Raw genomic sequence first — 6,969 nt, 5'->3', positions numbered from 1 at the left:
CAGAAAACCACGGGATTCTTAGGAGACATTGAGTACTTTAGAATTTGAAATTTTCGCCCGTCATGAGATCGAGTGTGGGCTCAGTCAGTGTATGAGTTACGAATTTGGGGTTTGCGCAGGAACGAAACGATTTTCACACACTGGTGTTGTCTTCAATAACATCATCAATCTTGAGTATCATTTTAACCACTTGGGTGGCGAGTGCCAATTGGTTGATCTTCGAGATGTACGACTCGTACACCCCAGCAGCCTTCATGTCACCGATGCCGTCATGCATGCAGTCCACTCCGTAGGCGGTGTTACGTCCTTGAAGGTGGTGCGTCTTCAGCTCCGCGACCACAGCGATGGCGTCGAGGCCCGAGTTGTCTGCCAGAGCCTCAGGCAGGGCAGCGAGGGCGTTTGCATAGGCGCGAACAGCGTAGTGCTCCACCGAATGCGTTTCGTTCGCAGCCTGTTCCACAGCGTTAGAGCACGCGATCTCCGTGGCTCCTCCGCCTGGGACGATTCGTCGGTCAGTTACCAGATTACGAACGGCGCAGAGAGCGTCGTGGACTGATCTCTTCGCCTCAGCACAGACAGCACGCGTGCCCCCACGTAGCACCAACGACACGGCTTTCGTCTCTGGGCAACCGTCAATGATGACGACGGTGTCACCTTCAGTGCCGGAGGTGACCTCGCGGACACGTCCCGCGTGTCCCAGCTTCTCCGCAGTTAGCTCCTCGAATCGGGGGACAATTCGGGCACCTGTCGCCAGGGCCAACAGCTCGATTTCTACCCCTCCAACCCACCTCACGGCGCAGATTCCGTGATGGAACAGGAGGTGAGTCATCTCGTCGTCAAAGCCCCACTGGCACATAACCACGTTGGCTCCCGAGGCCTTAATCCTTTGAACCATGTCAGCGAAGTAGTCGGACTCCGCCTGCTGAAGAGCTTTGTAATCCTCGGCAGAACGCAGGTTCACCTTGTGTTTGGTCTTGGGCTTGGGTGGTTCAAACGCGCAGGTGAGAATGGCGATCTTGGCGTCGACGACTTCCTTCTTCATTTGGTTATGGGCGAAATCCTTATCAAGCACTATGCCGTGAACCAATTCGGATTCATCCAAGCGGCCGCCAGCCTTCGATTCTACCTTGATGAGCTCGAAGTCCACATCACGCCTCTCCAGATCAGCGACGGCCAGCACGGCGTCGACGCACATGCGCGCCAGTTCCGACTTCTGAGAATGCACAACCTTCGATCCCAGAGAGGTCTCAGCAGCCTTCAGCAGCGCCTCGTTGCCGTTAGCCTCGATGTCAATCTCCTCGGTGAGAGCAGGCAATGCATCGAGAGCTGCCTTACAGGCAACGTCGTAACCGTCAATCACCTTCAGAGGGTGCAGTCCCTTATCGAGCAGCTGCTGAGCCTCCCTCAAGAGCGCCCCGGCGAAGATAACCACGCCAGTAGTCCCGTCTCCGATCTCGTTGTCCTGGCTCTGTGACAGGTCAACCAACAGCTTGGCACACGGATGACCAACATCCATCTTCTCCAGTATCGTGGCGCCGTCGTTGGTGATGGTGAGCTCGCCGTCGGAGCCGACGATAATCTTGTCCATGCCCTTAGGTCCAAAGGAAGTCCGAAGTGGGTCGGCAACTTGACGGGCCGCTTGGATATTTGCCTTGTGAGCGTCGAGCCCACTGAGCCGCTTGCGCTCCTGCTGGTCGCGAAGCAGGATAAACGGTTGCCCATTGTCGTCCAGAGCGATTTGCATGCCCTGTGGTAACCCCTGCATGCCCTGCATCGAAATTTGCAATTAAGACGCCTTCAAAAGGAATGCAAAGGGGTGGGTGCTGCAGAGCACTCCAACCCATGAGCAGCTATGTCTTGTCACGTAGTAGAAATGCTAATTATGTCGTTGAGTGAGCGAGTAGAAAGCAAGCTGCAGGAAGAATTCAGCCCTTCACACATGGTTCTACGGGACAACTCCAAGTGGGACTGCAAGGGATGTAGCATGCAGCCCGGGCTGCGGCGCAATGTTCGATCTCGAGATTGTTAGTGGCAAATTCGAGGGTCAGAGGCTTTTGAACAGGCAGCGCATGGTAAACAAGTGTATAGCTCCAGAGTTAGCTAACGAGGTGAGGACGTGCAGACGTGTCTGATCCAGATTCACGGCTTCACCATGATGTGCAAGGCCCCTTCTGAAGTCTAACATTTGAATGAATCATGGCCTGTTCGCAACGTTTCCACCTTCGAATTTAGGTGGCGTATCCACTTTTTTCTGGAGATAAATAGTGCGTGTTCTCAGCAGGCAAATTCGGAGCACATTTCGCAATTGGCACCCTGCACCCGAAATGTCTCAGAAACGGTTCTCCAAGCCGCAGGTGAGTCGCTGGGTTCGGAGTTGACGCAGCCTGTGGGCCCTGGCCTCGAGGAAATCGAGCGGATTGACGTGGAGCCCATAAGGCGCACAGTCGACATCGAGGTATACAGAACGGAAATCAATGAGAAGGTCATCGAGGTCTCACATCGACAACTGGTAGAACGCATTGAAGAAGTTCCAAGCCCCATCAAGGTGGAGAAGGAGGTTCCTATGCCGAAAGTGAACGTCGTCGAGCGCGTGATCCAAATTCCGAAGGAAGTCCAGGAGGAAGTGATCATTGAGGTGCCCGAGGTGCAAGTTGTGGAGAAGATCGTTGAGATTCCACAGTGGATCTCTCAGGAGAAGGTGGTTGAGAAGCCAGTTGTGATCATCCAAGAAAGAATCATACCGATTCCGAAGCGCCGAGTGGAGGAACGCATCGTGGAGGTGCCTCGTGAGGAGTACGAGCGCATGATTCCACAAGGCCACTGGCAGCAGCCTCAGCAGCCGCAAGCGCCGTCGGGGAGCTCGCCGGGATCCGCCTACAGCAAGGCGGATATGCAGCCGGGCTCTCGTGGCCCTTCCGGATCTCGCGGTGCTTCAGGCCGTTCTGGCCTAGGTTCTCGTGGGACTCCGGGTTCTCGGCGTGGCCCTGGCGCGCCTCCTCCTAGTTCGGTCGGCCGTACGGCGACAGGCACACGAGGTGGCCCGTCATCACGCAGCGAACATGCAGGCGAACTGGATGAAGGTGAATTCCCCTCCGAATTTCCCTCTGAAATCGCGGGACCTATGTCCTTCGGACGATCCGAGACGAGTTACGTCATTGATATGGACGAGCACGGACAGCCTGTGTATCGCGAGGCCGTTTCGGATGCCAAGCCGCAGTACAAACACGTCCCCAAGCCAGTCGAGATCCCTGTCACGCACTACACAGCTGCGCCCATTGAGAGACTGATCCACAGAAACGTCCCTGTCCCCGTGGAGGTACATGTTGTGCAGGAGTTCATCTGCCCTCAGCTCATCCCCATCTACAAAGAGGTGCCTATGGTCATACCTATCGAAGCCGCCATCGAACAGCCCGTCCCCGCTGATGCGGTGTTTAACACACAGGTACTGGAAGCATACCTGGAGCGTCAAGAACACGGCGGCCCAAAGAAGGGGTTCTTTGGCTTTGGGAAGCCCAAGGCACGCAAACTTACCGCTGCAGAGAAGCGCCTCCTCGGCGTTGACGGCATGCCTGTAGCCGCCATGAACCGCTACGATACTCGTAACATCTACGATGCCGGGCGCGGTCACGTGCTGGAAGGTATACTACCTCGCGTGTCGAAGCTTGCAGTGGAAGCCGAGTTGTAAACCATAAGTGAATGTCAAAAACTATTCCTATGTACCGACAGCGGACCACCCAGCCAAGTGGCTGCGACACGCCCAGCGCCCTAGCGTCGCTCGTAGACACACGGACGGCATGAGACCTGCGTTTCGAAATCAGAAACCTCAATTCTGCATTTCAGTATGAACGATTCCCAAGAACCCACTCCAGTCACTGACAAGCCAGCCCAAGAAACCAAGTCCGCGGTCTGGGTTCCTCCTTTCAGACGTGGGGCCAAAACCGGAAAAGATTTGAAGGAGCCGTCCGCCAACCTAACTGGTCGTACCTGGCACAACCGTGATGGTCGTGGCTCACGAGGACGCTATGGCACGCATGAACCCCATGTGGAATTTGGCGCGGCGGACGTTGGCTTGAACTTCGACTCCTACGATGACATTCCTGTTAGTATGACCGGTGACGACGCCGAAAGCATCGAGCCCGTATCATCATTCTACGGTTCAGTATCCTCGTTGCCACCCCAGTTGTTGGAGAACATTGGAAGGATGAAGTACTCGAAGCCGACCCCTGTTCAGAAGTACGCCATTCCGTCAGTGTTAGCGAAACGCAACTTGATGGCCTGTGCCCAGACAGGAAGCGGCAAGACTGCTGCTTTCCTCTGGCCCATTATCACACTCATGGTCAAATCCGGCCCTCCCCCTACACTGGACTCTTTCCAACCTGCACCTGTTGCTCTGGTACTTTCCCCTATTCGGGAGTTGGCCAAACAAATTCTAACCGAAGCCCAGAAGTTCGCATTCCACACAGGCATCAAGTGCTGCGTCGTCAACGGCGGCGCAGATATAGGCATGCAGCAGCGAATAATGGAAGCAGGATGCGACATCCTGGTAGCAACGCCTGGGCGCCTCATCGGTCTTCTTCATGGCCGCAAAATCCGACTACAAAGCTGCCGGTATCTGGTCCTCGATGAGGCTGACCGTATGCTCGATATGGGTTTCACTCCCCAGATCAAGGAGATCGTGCGTCACCCGGACATGTGCAAGGACCGCCAAACAGTGATGTTCTCAGCCACATTCCCCACTGAGATCCAGGAACTGGCGAAGAACTTTATGAATAACTACCTGTTCCTCACTGTAGGCAGAATCGGCAGCACCTCGGAGTTCATTAAGCAGCATCTGATTCAAACCCGGCTCGAAGACGACAAGCCGCGAAAACTGTTAGAGTTGATCGCCGCTACGACTACTGGAGGACTCATGCTGATCTTCGTGGAGACCAAGCGAAAGGCGGCTATGATTGAGAAGTTCCTTCTGGGCAAGCAAATCCGAGCTGTCAGCATCCACGGAGACAAGAACCAACGTGAACGCGAGGCTGCACTCGAGTACTTCCGAAACGGAACCTACCCTGTGATGGTTGCGACAGACGTCGCGGCTCGCGGCTTGGACATTTCCAATGTGAACCACGTAGTTAACTGCGACCTCCCCAACAACATCGAGGACTACGTCCACCGCATCGGAAGAACCGGGCGTGCCGGAAAGGAGGGTTTGGCAAGCTCGTTCGTGAGCATGCACAACAAACCCATTCTCCGCGACCTACTGACGATCCTTCACGAGAGCCATCAGCAGGTGCCTTCGTGGTTCATGGAGATGGTGAAGGATTGTACTTCCGCACGTGGTGGCAGACCGATGCGAGGATCTTCAGGCCGCGGCGGCAGCAGCAGTCGCCATACTTTTTTCGGAGCTCGTGATGTACGACAAGGACGGAGCGACTTCAATAACAACTCCTCTGGCACAGGAGCCGGGTTTTCTAGACGACCCGTGGCGCCTTCCTACCAAACTAAGGGACGTGCCGACGAGGACAGCGATGGTTGGTGATTTCGTATGATCTCTGAATTGGGGAAAAGAAAAAATGCACTGATGATGCCTCTTATATTGAGCAAAATGCGAGTTGAACCAGTCGTAAGACTTCAGACGTGGTGGCGCTCCATCCGATGCGAAGATGAACGGGTGAAACGACAGATGGTGCTGTACGTGTCTACGTGCCGGCGCCAGGCGGCTTCACGTATCCAGGCATGGTGGCGGGGTCTGCGCTGGCGTCGGCTGCTGCAGCGCTCCTTGAAGGGATATTTCCTGATAGCGTTGCCAGTGTGCCAACACATAAAAAGAGCGCTGACAGCGGAGACGTTCACCGAGTATAGAGCGACCTTGGGGGGTTCCCCAGCCATCAAGCACAACGCTGCTGTCGTAAGGTCACTCCTGCCATCGTGCTCCGCCTGCAAGGTATTAAGAGTGAGGGACTGCAGGCTGACGGTGTACCGAGACGACGACACCTCCGCCTCCGAGGAAATGACGTACTGCGACTGGCTTGGTGCGTTCACTGCGTGGCTGCCCTGCGCCCCGTCTCGGTTCTCCTTTGAGGTGGCTGGCGAGTTCCAGTCGGCGGGATTATTCAGAGAAGAGGGCTTTGTGAATATTTTGGAATGATGCGCGTGGGTCGCGGCCACTTTTATCAATTTATTTTCAAAAAACGTTCTGAGAAAATGGTTCTGCAAGGGTTTTTTTAATTCTAGGACGGTTCAGATGCCTTTGACATCTTCAGAAGCAGGCGCTTCTGAGTCCAGACAACTACGTCTGTTCGAGTCTCGTAGCGGAATTGGGAAAATACTAACAAAACATACGATAACACCAGAAACAAAAAATAGCATCTTGGTGACCAAACCTTTCAGGTCAGAACCAAAAATCCCACTGCGACGACGCGGGTACAGTGGGTACGTACGGTTGCGAACTGCGGAGAGCCAGCTCCGCGAGTTGCATCTTCAGAAGTTGAAGTTTGGAGATGCCACCATAGCTGTGGGGGGTTTCTCCTAAATTCGGTTTCGGTTCCATGAACGTATCGAAGGTATCGAAGGTATCGAAGGTATCGAAGGCATTCGGCTTCTGCATGCAAGAGTAGTGATACAACTCCCTCTTCGCACACGGGGTGAAACCTTCCCTTGCCTCAATAACGCCAAAGCCGTTCTCAATATGAACGTCAGCACTAAAAGACCGTTGCGCTCTGGTTCTCCCAACGCGGGGGGCCAACGCCGCGTGTCGATCGGACCCCTTATGAAAGGGCCTACACGAAAAATATGACCGCGGCGCCGGATCATCCATGGGATCGCGGAGGAAGTCCTCAGGTTTTTCGGAAGGTCCACATCCAACAAACCTGGATGCTAGAATTGCGTCAGCCAATGAGATTCTATCATGCGATGTGAAGCTCATACTAGGGGAAGAACTATCATCCCCTGTCCGTCGTGTGGCGGCATCGGTGGAGTCAC

General features: G+C 54.8%; 6 protein-coding genes across 7 annotated transcripts; 4 read left to right on the top strand and 2 right to left on the bottom strand.

Annotated features, from left to right (window-relative positions):
• Positions 1–133: 133 nt before the first annotated feature.
• On the bottom strand, positions 134–1,774 carry KVP18_001954 (uncharacterized protein; the record flags this gene model as incomplete). Its single annotated transcript, XM_067952476.1, has 1 exon — positions 134–1,774. The coding sequence occupies one exon, from the start codon at positions 1,772–1,774 to the stop codon at positions 134–136; it is 1,641 nt and encodes a 546-aa protein (XP_067813368.1).
• A 99-nt stretch (positions 1,775–1,873) lies between these two features.
• KVP18_005152 (uncharacterized protein) lies at positions 1,874–2,182 on the top strand (the record flags this gene model as incomplete). Its single annotated transcript, XM_067949523.1, has 3 exons — positions 1,874–1,962; positions 1,991–2,108; positions 2,138–2,182. The coding sequence occupies 3 exons, from the start codon at positions 1,874–1,876 to the stop codon at positions 2,180–2,182; spliced, it is 252 nt and encodes an 83-aa protein (XP_067813372.1).
• Positions 2,183–2,324: 142 nt separating this feature from the next.
• Positions 2,325–3,685, top strand: KVP18_001956 (uncharacterized protein; the record flags this gene model as incomplete). Of its 2 annotated transcripts, XM_067952479.1 has the most annotated exons (3): positions 2,325–2,354; positions 2,384–3,035; positions 3,066–3,685. In XM_067952479.1, 3 exons carry the CDS (start codon positions 2,325–2,327, stop codon positions 3,683–3,685), a joined length of 1,302 nt encoding a protein of 433 aa, XP_067813371.1. The 2 variants fall into 2 exon arrangements, with proteins under 2 accessions (XP_067813371.1, XP_067813370.1); XM_067952478.1 differs by having other exon boundaries at positions 2,384–3,685.
• A 156-nt stretch (positions 3,686–3,841) lies between these two features.
• KVP18_001952 (uncharacterized protein) lies at positions 3,842–5,527 on the top strand (the record flags this gene model as incomplete). The annotated part of the gene is made up of 1 exon (XM_067952474.1): positions 3,842–5,527. One exon carries the CDS (start codon positions 3,842–3,844, stop codon positions 5,525–5,527), a length of 1,686 nt encoding a protein of 561 aa, XP_067813366.1.
• Positions 5,528–5,569: 42 nt separating this feature from the next.
• Positions 5,570–6,136, top strand: KVP18_001955 (uncharacterized protein; the record flags this gene model as incomplete). Its single annotated transcript, XM_067952477.1, has 1 exon — positions 5,570–6,136. One exon carries the CDS (start codon positions 5,570–5,572, stop codon positions 6,134–6,136), a length of 567 nt encoding a protein of 188 aa, XP_067813369.1.
• A 243-nt stretch (positions 6,137–6,379) lies between these two features.
• Positions 6,380–6,595, bottom strand: KVP18_001953 (uncharacterized protein; the record flags this gene model as incomplete). The annotated part of the gene is made up of 1 exon (XM_067952475.1): positions 6,380–6,595. One exon carries the CDS (start codon positions 6,593–6,595, stop codon positions 6,380–6,382), a length of 216 nt encoding a protein of 71 aa, XP_067813367.1.
• Between the last annotated feature and the right edge of the window lie 374 nt (positions 6,596–6,969).

The sequence above is a fragment of a genome (genome assembly GCF_019968955.1).
Source record: "MAG: Porospora cf. gigantea A chromosome Unknown PgA_NODE_1224_length_6969_cov_330.749, whole genome shotgun sequence".
In the NCBI taxonomy this organism is placed as follows: Eukaryota; Apicomplexa; class Conoidasida; order Eugregarinorida; family Porosporidae; genus Porospora; species Porospora cf. gigantea A.
The sequence above is the reverse complement of the archived record's forward strand: the minus strand, read 5'-3'. Positions and strand labels throughout refer to the sequence as shown.